The sequence below is a fragment of the Notolepis coatsorum genome (genome assembly GCF_963971535.1).
Source record: "Notolepis coatsorum genome assembly, chromosome: 14".
Lineage (NCBI taxonomy): Eukaryota > Metazoa > Chordata > Actinopteri > Aulopiformes > Paralepididae > Notolepis > Notolepis coatsorum.
The window spans coordinates 17,852,526-17,868,149 of record NC_140178.1 but is presented as its reverse complement, the minus strand read 5'-3'; the positions used below and the strand labels follow the sequence as shown (position 1 = coordinate 17,868,149).

The 15,624-nt window shown below is 49.9% G+C and overlaps 1 protein-coding gene across 1 annotated transcript in view; it reads left to right on the top strand.

The window, feature by feature from the left end:
• olfm2a (olfactomedin 2a) overlaps positions 1-15,624 on the top strand; it is a 46,172-nt gene that overhangs the window by 28,060 nt on the left and 2,488 nt on the right. Inside the window, exons 2-4 of the mRNA XM_084329686.1 lie at positions 2,130-2,285; positions 5,232-5,451; positions 9,135-9,241. Coding sequence (XP_084185812.1) covers positions 2,130-2,285; positions 5,232-5,451; positions 9,135-9,241 — 483 coding nt within the window. The remainder of the gene's footprint in view (positions 1-2,129; positions 2,286-5,231; positions 5,452-9,134; positions 9,242-15,624) is intronic.

Genomic DNA, 15,624 nt, shown 5'->3' with positions numbered 1-15,624 from the left:
AATATATAACAACCCAACCACCTGCCTACAAACCTACCCACCCACATAACCAAATGCATACCTACATGTATGACCTATTATCTATCTACTACTTTTGGATGAGAATTTTTTTGTAGTTTGCTTTAAAAAATAAGCAGAGATGGAGATTTCCTCAGCATAGGATCAGCTGCATTCCAAAGATTGGACCCTCTATACCTCACTGAGAACACTGGGGGTGATGTGGTCGGAGCGGAGTTTTAGACGTATTGTAGTTCATTGAGGATTTTACAATAAATATGGACAATAAAGAATTAGAACCTGAATATATACTATGAGTAAAGTAAACAGTATACACAGGTGCAGTATTACACAAGGTACCCTAACTGGCATGATATATATGTCCGTGCAGGTTTGGTGGTAAGAGTCAGACACACATACTTAAACCAGTCTCGCAGCACTACTGGGTAGATTTGGAGGGGAATGGTTAACGACGTCAAATAATACACTGCAAAAACACCACAAACACTATAGTCTACTGAGTGACCAACAACTACACAAGGCTGCAGAGGAAACCAAAAGGGACTAAACAAAACAAGACACTCTGGTCCAAATCCATGCAGCGTTGCCAGTGACTACAATACTAATAGCTAAAAGTCAATACTACATGTGGTACCAGGCTGTTGTGGAGTCATGTGGTTGTCAGTGGTGCGAACAAAGTGAAAAATACAGCAGCCCTTGAGTACTAAATACAGCTGGTCTTGGAAGGGGCGTGGCGCTCAATCAGTCCTGTGATCAGGAGGTCGAAGGGGGCGGGGCGCTCAATCAGTCCCACGATCAGGAGGTTGGAAGGGGCGTGGCGCTCAATCAGTCCCACGATCAGGAGGTTGGAAGGGGCGTGGCGCTCAATCAGTCCCGTGCTCAGGAGGTCGGAACGGGCGTGGCGCTCAATCAGTCCCGTGCTCAAAAGGTTGGAAGGGGCGTGGCGCTCAATCAGTCCCGCGCTCAGGAGGATGGAAGGGGGCGTGGCACTCAATCAGTCCCGTGCTCAGGAGGTTGGAAGGGGCGTGGCGCTCAATCAGTCCCGTGCTCAGGAGGTCGGAACGGGCGTGGCGCTCAATCAGTCCTGCGCTCAAAAGGTTGGAAGGGGCGTGGCGCTCAATCAGTCCCGCGCTCAGGAGGATGGAAGGGGGCGTGGCACTCAATCAGTCCTGCGCTCAGGATGCTGGAAGGGGGCGTGGTGCTCAATCAGTCCTGCGCTCAGGAGGTCGGAAGGGGCGTGGCACTCAATCAGTCCCGTGCTCAGGAGGCTGGAAGGGGGCGTGGCACTCAATCAGTCCCGTGCTCAGGAGGCTGGAAGGGGGCGTGGCGCTCAATCAGTCCCGTGCTCAGAAGGCTGGAAGGGGGCGTGGCGCTCAATCAGTCCCGCGCTCAGGAGGTCGGAAGGGGCGTGGCGCTCAATCAGTCCCGCGCTCAGAAGGCTGGAAGGGGGCGTGGCGCTCAATCAGTCCCGCGCTCAGAAGGCTGGAAGGGGGCGTGGCGCTCAATCAGTCCCGCGCTCAGAAGGTTGGAAGGGGCGTGGCACTCAATCAGTTCTCGTCTACATGTACACACACACAATCACCCTGTGACAATGACAGTGCATGTGTTTATTTGTGTGTGTGTGTGTGTGTGTGCGTGTCTGTGGGTATCTGTGTACCAATGACTAGTAGTGACTAACTAACCAATGGTTAGTTCTTAGGGTTCCTCCAGTTTGCTCTGAACTAGGAAAAACTGCTTTTTCCTTTGATGTTTCCAACACCTGGAATGTCCTTCAACTGACTCTGAAGGTTCTTCCTTTCTTGTGTGTCGACTTGTAACCATCTTATTTATTGTGCCTATATGTATGACATTGCTGATAAACTGATAAGCTTGTCGTTGCTGTAAATGACGGTAACCTCAGTGTCTTACGAGTTAAAATAAAGGTTTGAAATTGAATTTAATTAATGAAGTGTGTGTGTATCTGTTTCTGTGTGTTTGTCTATGTGTGACTATATATCTAGCACTTTGAACTGCAACCTCTGTATGAAAAGTGCTATACAAATAAAGTTATTATTATTATTATTATTATATTTGTGTACTGATATTATTTGTGTGTGTGTCTGGACCACCAGGTGCAGAACATCAGTCAGTCCATGGAGGTTCTGGACCTGCGGACGTACAGAGACCTCCAGTATGTGAGGAACACTGAGAGCCTGATGAAGGTGGTGGACGTGAAGCTGAAGTCGGCCTCTGAGAACCCCCGCAGTCTGAACCCCAAGAGCTTTCAGGTACTGACTGTGTGCTTTAACTCAAGTGTGACTTCAGTTTTAAGGTAAATCAATGTAAAAAAAAAAATTGTACAGACTCCGGTCCTCCTCCACTGCTTCCCTCACTGTCCCGTCATCCAAACTTAAAAACGTTGGTGATCGGGCCTTCTCTCACGCACTGCACCTCGACTCTGGAACTCCCTCCCTCAGACCATCAGAGACTCCCCCACACTCTCCACCTTCAAATCCCGCCTCAAAACCCACCTCAGGGCCCTATTCCCTGTACCTGGTTCAACTAAGTCGATCAAAAGTCCCATTATCCAGATTCAATTAACCCGATGTTTGAATATGGGCTTTCCCTGTTCCTAGGAAAACACTGGAAAAATCCATTTATAATGCACAGGACCTTTAACCATAAGTGGATCACTTACTCTTTCATCTTAGCCTAGAAAATATATAATTTGATCAGTCCTCATTAAAAAGACTTGATGGAAAAATAAATAAATACATACTTACATACATACATTTACATATATATATACATACATACTGTACAATACATACATACACATACATACATAAGTACATACATATATGCATACATACAGTACATACATACATACTACATACATACATACAGTACATACATACATACATACATACATACATACATGCATACATGCATACATGCATACATGCATACATGCATACATACATACATACATACATACATACATACATACATACATACATACATACATACATACATACATACATACATACATACATACATACATTCGTTCAGGATGTTGGGAAGGGGCGTGGCGCTCAATCAGTCCCGCGCTCAGGATGTTGGGAAGGGGCGTGGCACTCAATCAGACATCGTCTACATGTAACACACACACAATCACCCTGTGACATGTGCATGTGTTTATTTGTGTGTGTGTGTGTGTGTGTGTGTGTGTGTGTGTGTGTGTGTGTGTGTGTGTGTGTGTGTGTGTGTGTGTGTGTGTGTGTGTGTGTGTGTGTGTGTGTGTGTGTGTGTGTGTGTGTGTGTGTGTGTGTGTGTGTGTGTGTGTGTGTGTGTGCGTGCGTGTGTGTGGGTATCTGTGTACCAATGACTAGTGACTAACTAACCAATGGTTAGTTCTTAGGGTTCCTCCAGTTTGCTCTGAACTAGGAAAAACTGTTTTTTCCTTTGATGCTTCCAACACCTGGAATGTCCATACATACATACATACATACATACATACATACATACATACATACATACATACATACATACATACATACATACATACATACATACATACATACATACATACATACATACATACATACATACATACATACATACATACATACATACATACATACATACATACATACATACATACATAAATAAATAAATAAATACATTGGGAAATTCTAATTCCTACAGTATGGCCTCTCAAGGATCCAGCGGCTGCTTCCCTCCATGGCAGGCTGCTGACGGAGCGCACTGGAGCACCACACCACCGCATGAGCACAACAAACTCAAACACGCTTTAATGGCATTGCAATCTCATCCCCTTTTCATAGTCCATAAAGCGTCCTATTGCTCTCCGCAGAGTGGCACACAAACATAGCCCATAACACGTTCAATTCCACGACTATAATTGAGTCGTACACGGAGGCGATTTAAGCAAATTCATAATGCACCTGAATAATTAAACCCGCGGACCTCGCGCGGTAATATTTTTTTGTATCTGTTTTTCTCCACACTTCTCACTCTGCCTCCTCCTCTGACCTCTCCCTGTAGTTAACATTCCACGGCCTGCTTCTGGGCAGCTAACAGGCGCATGTATTCACATTCATCTCTACCTTATCGCTCGACGAGCAAAGACCCAGCAAAGGCCTCTTTGTCTTCCTGTCGTTGGGGGCGGGGCGCGCGCCGCCTTATCCAGCGTTCCTCCTCACACTCTCGCCGATATTAGATGGGGCCATAAAATAGTTTGATTAAAAGATGTCTCGATAAATGCTCCGTGTACTTTACTTTACCGCCGAGACCCCCGATGTGATGCGGCGCTCGGGGGACGGAACTGAGCCGCGTCTTTTCCACCACCCCACGCGGCTGCGTTCCGTTCAAGCCGTTTTCCCCCCGAGGACTAATGAAGATGTTTATGAAATTAGCCACCGAGTTCGGCGTTAAAGGCGGGAGAGACGACGCGGCGAGGCGTTCCGAGCGCATCGGACGTCCGAGCGGCGAATCCATGATCCGATATGAAGACGGAAGAGTCTCCAAAAGCAGGACGACTTGACTGCCGCGGGGACGTCTGATGAATGCGCACGGCTCAAAGTTGCCAATGGCGAGAGCGCGGGAGATTAACGAGTGTGAATTTTCGCTCGCGGAACGGGGAGGTGGGGGGAGAGACGAGATTTATGATGTGGCGCCGCGGGGCCTGAGGGCTGCTCCATCACCAGATTTACGATAAACCTTACCGGGGAGGAAACGGCCCCTCCTGCGGGCCGTGCTTTACTCATACACCTGCTGCTTCCCGGCCCTTTTTATTGATATACCTTCCCCAGCTCGCCTCCTCCTGCTTCCTGCCCTCCCGCTGCCCGCGGATACATCTGTCTGACCCGCCTCCGGACGCCCCGCGCACCCATCAGTCACGGAGGGTAACGAGTCTGCGGTTTAATGAACCGGAAACCCGCGTGTGATGATGGGCTCCTCCGGGGGGCCGGAGATGAGCCCGGCGGACGGCGCGAGGCGAACGATTGGAAATTGGAAGGTGTCGCGTCGTCCAGGAGAGAGGAGGAGGGCAGATCCTGGGTTATTATTGACTTTCTGTGCGGTTGACCTTGTTGCCGTCTCTCCGCCGTCTCTCCCTCTTCATTCTCCGTGTGGTTTTAATCTCTTTTCACCCGCTCTGCCCCTTCATGTTCCTCTCCTCTCCTCTCCTCTCCTCTCTCTCCACCACTCAGGAGTTGAAGGACAAGGTGACTCAGCTGCTCCCCCTGCTGCCCGTGCTGGAGCAGTACAAGGCGGACGCCAAGATGATCCTGCGGATGAGGGAGGAGGTGCGGAACCTGTCCCTGGTGCTGATGGCCATCCAGGAGGAGATGGGGGCGTACGACTACGAGGAGCTGCGCCAGAGGGTGCTGCTCCTGGAGACGCGGCTGCACTCCTGCATGCAGAAGCTCGGTAATGGAGGGGGGGTGTGTGTGTGTGTGTGTGTGTGTGTGTGTAAATGGCTAAATAAATGGCTGCATTTATATAGAGCTTTTATCCAAAGCGCTTTGCAATTTTGTTCCTCACATTTGAACCGTTCACACACCGATGCAAGGTGCCAACCTGCTCATCGGGAGCAGTTAGGGGTTAAGTGTCTTGCTCAAGGACACTTCGACACGCTGGCCGGGAGGAGCGGGAATTGAACCGGGAACCTCCGGGTTACCAGACGACCGCTCTACCTCCTGAGCCACTGTGTGTGTGTGTGCGTCCATACGTGTGTGTGCATGCGTGTGTGTGTGCATGTGTGTGTGTGCACACTTAAATGTATATGTAATATGTGTATGTGTCTGTGTGTACAGTACATATCTGCTTCCAAAAACAGTGTGTGTGTGTGTGTGTGCGCGTGCGTGCGTGCGTGCGTGCGTGCGTGCGTACGTGTGTGTGTGTGCATGTGTGTGTGTGTGTGTGTGTGTGTGTGTGTGCGTGTGTGTGTGTGTGTGTGTGTGTGTGTGTGTGTGTGTGTGTGTGTGTGTGTGTGCGTGCGTGCGTGCGTGTGTGTGTGTGTGTGTGTGTGTGTGCGCGTGCGTGCGTGCGTGCATCCATGTCATGGGGGTAACAGTGACTCAGGAGGAGGTAGATCGGTTGTCTGGTAATCTGAATGTTCCCGGTCGTGTCGTTGAGCGAGACACTTAACACCCCTGACTGCTACCCGCTGAGCCGGTCGGCACGGTCGCCTCCACTGTGAGTGAACGGGCGAATGTGAGTCATAAGTTGTAAAGCACTTTGGATAAATGCCGTCCATATTTATCTGGAGATATTTTCACGGTTATTATCAAAGCTCTCAAATAGCCCATTACAGCCCCCGGACGTTAACGAAACAGAATTTGGATAATTGTACGTCAAAGGCAAAGCAGTAATGCAAGCGAGGACACAGGGCTCAGACACAAGTTGTTAATGGAGTTTTACTGCTCCACACTTTTTACATTAGCTGCGTGAATGGGTCCAGAGAGCCTCATGGCTGGAGGAGCGTGTTCTCATGGGTCCAGAGAGCCTCATGGCTGAAGGAGCGTGTTCTCATGCTGCTGCTAAATGATGAGTTCACAAAAATCCCCAAATGTATGAACCGATGACTTTACGATGTCTAACCACTAAGTGTGTCTGACTTTTAACCACCAAAACCTGCACGGACTACAGCGTAGGACGTATATCATGCCAGTTATTATAATAATAATAATAATACACTTTATTTATATAGCACCTTTCATACAAGAATTGCTGCCCAAAGTGCTTCACAGCAGTAATGTAGACAAAATGGACATAAAATAGACATTGGCATAAAATAGACAGGCATAAAATGAGCAGAGAATTGACAGAATAAAAGCAATGCATGAATAAAGTGCAGACATAAAACGAGTATAAAATAGACAATCATCAGAATAAAAGCAATGCTTAAGGTGCAGACATAAAAATAGACGGTACAATCATCTAAAAGTGGCAGAGTGCAGTAAAAGGCTAATTACCCTTCCCATACCTGTCCCTCCCCTCCCCCATGCTGCTATGACGTCCGGATTTGCCCCAAGGGGATCAATAAAATAAGGTCTTATCTTATCTTATCTTAGCGTAAAAAGACTGCAACTAAAGTGGAGCCTTTAGGTATTTCACTATCAAGTTCAAGTTTCTTTATTAGTTGTCATACAGAAGTACAGAATACTTTTATACAAAATGCTTCTTTCTGTTTCGCTCCAGAGACTGTGCTAGGCAAAGATAGATAATAAAATAAGTATAGCAAGTATTAAATAGAAGTCAAGTACGTAGACAAAATGTTCAGTATATACATATATACATACAATGCTCTATGTAGAGTAGAAGTAACTGAGTTACCATACAATATACTATACAGTGCAAAGCAGAAGTGGGATGAGGTACAATTTAGGTACAATATAATTTACAGTAAGGTGTAATGAGGTATATGGGTTGTAATGCAAATTCTTTACCGATAAATATAAAGTGTGCTTAGGTGTTCTAAAGTGGGTAAAGTGGGTGCTGCAGTGAGTTGCATGTTTAAAGTGAGTGCGTGTGGATGTGTGTGCTGTGAGTGCATTTGATGGTTGTTGCATAGTGTTATTGTTCGTTGAGAAACCTGATGGCCTGGGGATAGAAGCTTCTTCTGAGTCTCTCTGTGCTTGCCATGAGACTCCGGTATCGCTTAAACGATCTCATAATATTAAAGATCCCAATCCACATGTGTTCTTAACACTTGTTAAGAATGTTGTATATTGTGAATAAGAATTAGTTTGGTTTGGTTTTTCCACCAAGAATGTTCAATAAACGACTGAAAATGTCTTAGCAGCATCTCTACACCTTTGGCCCTCAGTGAGAATGCAAGGCTCTATGAAGCCCCGCCCCCCTCACATCTTCCCCCAAGCCGGCCGGTCACCTCTCTCTTTTCCCACCTAAATGATCCACCTAGGCGGAAGAATGTGACAAGGGCACTCCGGTGACAAAACTCTGCACAAACACCAATCTGTATAGTCAAAGTCATGCCTCCAAGAGGAGCGTTGAAGACCTTTAAGGCCTCACTGCACACAGAGTGGTGTTGCAGCGGACATTCATTCTGAGCTGTGTGCGTACGTGTGTGTGTGTGTGTGTGTGTGTGTGTGTGTGTGTGTGTGTGTGTGTGTGTGTGTGTGTGTGTGTGTGTGTGTGTGTGTGTGTGTGTGTGTGTGTGTGTGTGTGTGTGTGTGTGTGTGTGTGTGTGTGTGTGTGTGTGTGTGTGTGTGTGTGTGTGTGTGTGTGTGTGTGTGTGTTTGTGTGTGTGTGTGTGTGTGTGTGTGTTGTTTGCGTTTGTGCATGATTCGATTAGATTCAAATGTATTCAAGTGTATGCAAATGTAACAGTAAAGTGCAATAGTAATATACAATGTACAGGTGATTAAACTGGATATAAAATGTATAAATTAGTACTATTGAGTAATAGTGCTAATCAGATTTATATACTGATGTTGTAGTATTAAGATGTACAGTGATGCAGGTATAAAGACACTATGGTAGTAAGACACACTGGCCAGCAGTAAGAGTAGGTAAGGAATATGTACAGCTATATATACAGTATCTACAGATATATAAAAAGGATTATATGCAGGTATGTACAGACAGATGTGTGTATATCTATTTATATATATATGGTATATACCGCATTATTGTACATGCTATCATGCAGAGTTGTATGGGTTATATGCAGGTGTATAAGTAGGTATATAGAAGGATTATATGCAGGTATATTCAGACAGATATAAGATGATAAGATAAGATAAGATGATCCTTTATTATTAATCCCCTTGGGGAAATGCAGGTGTCAAAGCAGAGCTTCACAGATATGGATATATACTGTATATATATGCTGTAAATATGTACCTGTGTGTGCACTTACCATCTGTGTGTGTGTGTGTGTGTGTGTGTGTGTGTGTGTGTGTGTGTGTGTGTGTGTGTGTGTGTGTGTGTGTGTGTGTGTGTGTGTGTGTGTGTGTGTGTGTGTGTGTGTGTGTGTGTGTGTGTGTGTGTGTGTGTGTGTGTGTGTGTGTGTGTGTGTGTGTGTGTGTGTGTGTGTGTGTGTGTGTGTGTGTGTGTGTGTGTGTGTGTGTGTGTGTCCCCTCCAGGCTGTGGGAAGCTGACGGGCGTCAGTAACCCCATCACAGTGCGTGCGTCTGGGTCACGCTTCGGCTCCTGGATGACCGACACTATGATCCCCAGCTCAGACAACAGAGTGAGTCTTATTAGCCTTCCTACCCCTGACCCCTGACCCCAGACGTGCTAACCCCGGTGACCCCTAATTTCAACTCAACAAACCATTACGCCAGAGATACGGCCGGCTCGCAATCTTCAGTGATCATTTCAGCGTTTGGTCTATTTACTCTGCGAACCGCGGAATGGCTCTATATGGGATTGGAGCAGAAGAGCAGAAATAGTTTCTGGTGAAGAGGCAGGCTCCTGCTCTTCTGGTGTGAACAGCCAGGCTCCTGCTCTTCTGGTGTGAACAGCCAGGCTCCTGCTCTTCTGGTGTGAACAGCCAGGCTCCTGCTCTTCTGGTGTGAACAGCCAGGCTCCTGCTCTTCTGCTGTGAACAGCCAGGCTCCTGCTCTTCTGGTGTGAACAGCCAGGCTCCTGCTCTTCATGGTGTGAACAGCCAGGCTCCTGCTCTTCATGGTGTGAACAGCCAGGCTCCTGCTCTTCTGGTGTGAACAGCCAGGCTCCTGCTCTTCTGCTGTGAACAGCCAGGCTCCTGCTCTTCTGGTGTGAACAGCCAGGCTCCTGCTCTTCATGGTGTGAACAGCCAGGCTCCTGCTCTTCATGGTGTGAACAGCCAGGCTCCTGCTCTTCTGGTGTGAACAGCCAGGCTCCTGCTCTTCTGCTGTGAACAGCCAGGCTCCTGCTCTTCATGGTGTGAACAGCCAGGCTCCTGCTCTTCTGCTGTGAACAGCCAGGCTCCTGCTCTTCTGCTGTGAACAGCCAGGCTCCTGCTCTTCATGGTGTGAACAGCCAGGCTCCTGCTCTTCATGGTGTGAACAGCCAGGCTCCTGCTCTTCATGCTGTGAACAGCCAGGCTCCTGCTCTTCATGGTGTGAACAGCCAGGCTCCTGCTCTTCATGCTGTGAACAGCCAGGCTCCTGCTCTTCATGGTGTGAACAGCCAGGCTCCTGCTCTTCCGGTGTGAACAGCCAGGCTCCTGCTCTTCATGGTGTGAACAGCCAGGCTCCTGCTCTTCATGCTGTGAACAGCCAGGCTCCTGCTCTTCATGGTGTGAACAGCCAGGCTCCTGCTCTTCATGGTGTGAACAGCCAGGCTCCTGCTCTTCATGCTGTGAACAGCCAGGCTCCTGCTCTTCCGGTGTGAACAGCCAGGCTCCATGCCCTTCTGCTGTGAACAGCCAGGCTCCATGCTCTTCTGCTGTGAACAGCCAGACTCCTGCTCTTCTGCTGTGAACAGCCAGGCTCCTGCTCACTTGAGAATTTAACACCTCGTGGCGCTTCAGCGTCCTGTGTGTCCCCAGCCTTGGAGGATAATGAGAGAGTAGAGTCATTGAGAGAAATTGTCACTCTTGTCAACGGCGGGTTCGGCACGAAACCACTGCCTCGTCGCAGCTGTCATGATATTTCTGTGACTGATTGATTGTTTTGCATGACTGAGACTGCTCCTCGTGACCACTGAAGAATAGAGCAGCCGAGAGAGAGAGAGAGAGAGAGAGAGAGAGAGAGAGAGAGAGAGAGGGAGAGAGAGAGAGAGAGAGAGAGAGAGAGAGAGAGAGAGAGAGAGAGAGAGAGCGCTGAGTCACTGATGGATGGCATCCCTCCTCCCGCCCCCCCCCCCCCCCCCCCGTTCCTCCCTGTCACGTCTACTCCAGCTGATTAATCACTCCATCATGACGGAGAAATAAATGAGTTGTTTGGGCTGAAGTTTCTCCAGATCGCCCAGGTAATTACCAGGAGTGCCAATGTTGCCGAGACAGAGAGACACTCTGTACGCAGACGATACAATAATGGGTTCAGTTGATTGGAGGTGACACACGGAGACTCGCACGAACGGGCACACGTCGAAGCGGGCGGGTGGTGCTGAAGGGTGAGGTGGGGGGGTGGTGGAGAGGGCGGCGGGGGGGGGGGGGGGGGGAGCGGAGGAGGGATGGCATTGGGAGGGAAGAGAGGGGGAGACGATGTGAGGTGCAGGGCACTAGGGAGAGAGACGGAGTTGGCCTTTTCTCCTCATCTCTCCACCCGGTGTGGCACACAGACCGGAGCGGGTGTCGCCGACGGCAAAGGTCATCCGTGGTGATTGAATGGCCTGATCTTCGTGTTTAATCACCTTCGCACGCCGAGATCACGTTAGCCATCATATCAATCACCGATTATACATTAAACAGCCCGGATACATCACCAATATCACATTAACGCCGTATGAATCACGGTGATCGCGTTCGGGAAGAGGGGGAGGGGGAGGGGGGGGGGGGGGGGGGGGGGGTGGGGGGGGGGGGGGGGGGGGGGGGGGGGGGGGGGGGGGGGGGGGGGGGGGGGGGGGGGCGGTGGGTCGACACCGAACACACAGGAGGGAAATAAAAGACAAAAAGAAAAAAGGAAGGAGGAAACTATAAATGCAACTATAAAAAGCAAGGAAACTATAGATGAAGGACGGGTCACGACATCAGATTACCAGCGTTCTATAACAAGGAAACTATAAAGGAAGGAAGGGTCATGATGTCAAAATACAGTGTTCTGTGCTCTGCTTGGTGCCAGACTTTGGTGTCAGTTCTACTGAAGCCTGTATTAAAAAATAATGTGAGGGGTTCCTGGTTCAATTCTAGCTCCTCCCGGCAGTCTGTCAAAGTGTCCTTGAGCAAGACACCCCTAACTGCTCCCGATGAGCAGGTGGGCACCTCGCACGGTCGCCTCCGGCGTCGGCGTGTGAATGTGTGGGCGAATGGGTGAACGTGAGGCCTAAGTTGTTAAGCACTTTGGATAAATGCTGTCCATTTACATCAACCAATACATCAAACATTAGCTAGTTAACAATGCAACACATTGCCGCTGATTCTGACATCCGAGGTAACAACCTGTTCAAAGGACAGGTCAAGTCAATGTCGGCCCAACTGAATGTTTCCACATTCGGTTGTGCGTTCACGCGCAACACTGTGACGTGACGACCCTTCCTTCTTTTATAGTCTCCTTGTGTGAGCGTTCCTCAGTCAGCGCGCCTCGGCTCCCCCCGCCGCTCAAGGGGGACTCGTTTAGCAGGCAGAGGAGAAACAAGGCCTAATGCTCCATAATCTACCCTTCTCCATAATTCAGCTGCCGTATCATTCACACCACCCCCTGCCTGCAAACAAGTGCTCTATCTGGGACAGAGAGGCGAGCGCTGAGACGGGAGCGGAAGGGGAAGAGGAAAGAGGGGGGGGGGGGGGGGGGGGATCAAAACATAAGCCTAAAGAGAAGAAACCTTTAACCTAAATCCCAGCAAAGCCAGCGATGATACATTAAGGGCAAACTAGACATCTGAGTCGGCTGCAGCGTAATTGTAGCGATTAAAAGCTGTGTTGTGTCTGGTTGGTGGGGTTGTGTCTGGTTGGTGGAGTTGTGTCTGGTTGGTGGAGTTGTGTCTGGTTGGTGTGGTTGTGTCTGGTTGGTGGTGTTGTGTCTGGTTGGTGGAGTTGTGTCTGGTTGGTGGAGTTGTGTCTGGTTGGTGGAGTTGTGTCTGGTTGGTGGTGTTGTGTCTGGGCGGTGGGTTGTGTCTGGTTGGTGGTGTTGTGTCTGGTTGGTGGGGTTGTGTCTGGGTGGTGAAGTTGTGTCTGGTTGGTGGTCTTGTGTCTGGGCGGTGGTGTTGTGTCTGAGCGGTGGAGTTGTGTCTGGTTGGTGGAGTTGTGTCTGGTTGGTGGTGTTGTGTCCTGGTTGGTGGTGTTGTGTCTGGTTGGTGGGGTTGTGTCTGGTTGGTGAAGTTGTGTCTGGTTGGTGGAGTTGTGTCTGGTTGGTGGAGTTGTGTCTGGTTGGTGGGGTTGTGTCTGGTTGGTGGTGTTGTGTCTGGTTGGTGGTGTTGTGTCTGGTTGGTGCGGTTGTGTCTGGTTGGTGGGGTTGTGTCTGGTTGGTGAAGTTGTGTCTGGTTGGTGGGGTTGTGTCTGGTTGGTGGAGTTGTGTCTGGTTGGTGGTGTTGTGTCTGAGCGGTAGAGCTGTGTCTGAGCGGTGGTGTTGTGTCTGGTTGGTGGGGTTGTGTCTGGTTGGTGAAGTTGTGTCTGGTTGGTGGGGTTGTGTCTGGTTGGTGAAGTTGTGTCTGGTTGGTGGACCTGTGTCTGGTTGGTAGAGTTGTGTCTGGTTGGTGGTGTTGTGTCTGGTTGGTGGTGTTGTGTCTGGTTGGTGGGGTTGTGTCTGGTTGGTGGTGTTGTGTCTGGTTGGTGGTGTTGTGTCTGGGTGGTGGTGTTGTGTCTGGGTGGTGGAGTTGTGTCTGGTTGGTGGAGTTGTGTCTGGTTGGTGGTGTTGTGTCTGGTTGGTGTGTTGTGTCTGGGCGGTGGTGTTGTGTCTGGTTGGTGGGGTTGTGTCTGGGTGGTGAAGTTGTGTCTGGTTGGTGGTCTTGTGTCTGGGCGGTGGTGTTGTGTCTGAGTGGTGGAGTTGTGTCTGGTTGGTGGAGTTGTGTCTGGTTGGTGGTGTTGTGTCTGGTTGGTGGTGTTGTGTCTGGTTGGTGGGGTTGTGTCTGGTTGGTGAAGTTGTGTCTGGTTGGTGGAGTTGTGTCTGGTTGGTGGAGTTGTGTCTGGTTGGTGGGGTTGTGTCTGGTTGGTGGTGTTGTGTCTGGTTGGTGGTGTTGTGTCTGGTTGGTGCGGTTGTGTCTGGTTGGTGGGGTTGTGTCTGGTTGGTGAAGTTGTGTCTGGTTGGTGGGGTTGTGTCTGGTTGGTGGAGTTGTGTCTGGTTGGTGGTGTTGTGTCTGAGCGGTAGAGCTGTGTCTGAGCGGTGGTGTTGTGTCTGGTTGGTGGGGTTGTGTCTGGTTGGTGAAGTTGTGTCTGGTTGGTGGGGTTGTGTCTGGTTGGTGAAGTTGTGTCTGGTTGGTGGACCTGTGTCTGGTTGGTAGAGTTGTGTCTGGTTGGTGGTGTTGTGTCTGGTTGGTGGTGTTGTGTCTGGTTGGTGGGGTTGTGTCTGGTTGGTGGTGTTGTGTCTGGTTGGTGTGTTGTGTCTGGGTGGTGGTGTTGTGTCTGGGTGGTGGAGTTGTGTCTGGTTGGTGGAGTTGTGTCTGGTTGGTGGTGTTGTGTCTGGTTGGTGGTGTTGTGTCTGGTTGGTGGGGTTGTGTCTGGTTGGTGGGGTTGTGTCTGGTTGGTGGTGTTGTGTCTGGTTGGTAGAGTTGTGTCTGGTTGGTGTGTTGTGTCTGGGTGGTGGAGTTGTGTCTGGGTGGTGGGTTGTGTCTGTCTGGGTGGTGGGGTTGTGTCTGGTTGGTGGAGTTGTGTCTGGTTGGTGGAGTTGTGTCTGGTTGGTGGTGTTTGTGTCTGGTTGGTGGAGTTGTGTCTGGTTGGTGGGGTTGTGTCTGTTGGTGGTGTTGTGTCTGGTGGTGGAGTTGTGTCTGGGTGGTGGGGTTGTGTCTGGGTGGTGGGGTTGTGTCTGGGTTGGTGGAGTTGTGTCTGGTTGGTGGAGTTGTGTCTGGTTGGTGGTGTTGTGTCTGGTTGGTGGAGTTGTGTCTGGTTGGTGGGGTTGTGTCTGGTTGGTGGGGTGGTGTCTGGGTGGTGGTGTTGTGTCTGGTTGGTGGAGTTGTGTCTGGTTGGTGGAGCTGTGTCTGGTTGGTGGAGCTGTGTCCTGGTTGGTGGAGTTGTGTCTGGGTGGGTGGTTGTTGTGTCTGGTTGGTGGGGTTGTGTCTGGTTGGTGGAGTTGTGTCTGGTTGGTGGAGTTTGTGTCTGGTTGGTGGAGCTGTGTCTGGTTGGTGGAGCTGTGTCTGGTTGGTGGAGTTGTGTCTGGTTGGTGGGGTTGTGTCTGGTTGGTGGAGTTGTGTCTGGTTGGTGGAGTTGTGTCTGGTTGGTGGAGCTGTGTCTGGTTGGTGGAGCTGTGTCTGGTTGGTGGAGTTGTGTCCTTGTTGGTGGTGTTGTGTCCTGGTTGGTGGAGTTTGTGTCTGGTTGGTGGGGTTGTGTCTGGTTGGTGGGGTTGTGTCTGGTTGGTGGGGTTGTGTCTGGTTGGTGGGGTTGTGTCTGGGTGGTGGTGTTGTGTCTGGTTGGTGGGGTTGTGTCTGGTTGGTGGGGTTGTGTCTGGTTGGTGGGGTTGTGTCTGGTTGGTGGTGTTGTGTCTGGTTGGTGGTGTTGTGTCTGGTTGGTGGTGTTGTGTCTGGTTGGTGGGGTTGTGTCTGGTTGGTGGGGTTGTGTCTGGTTGGTGGGGTTGTGCCCGGGGTAGGTGGGGGTTGTGCTGTGGTCACATTGGATGCCCTTTTCTTGCGCTCAAACGCAAGGCGCGGCGGTGTACATGGAAGAATCGAAGGTTCACAGGGCGCAACGAGTACCACTGATTACCGCCGCTCCCTCAGCTAACGTTATATAAATTACTACTCACAGCCCTCCAGGCGTTGCCGTTCATATATCGGATCACAGTATAAAGCAGCACAATGTGGAAATGCATTTTTTTTTTAAACAGACGCTGACAGGGAATC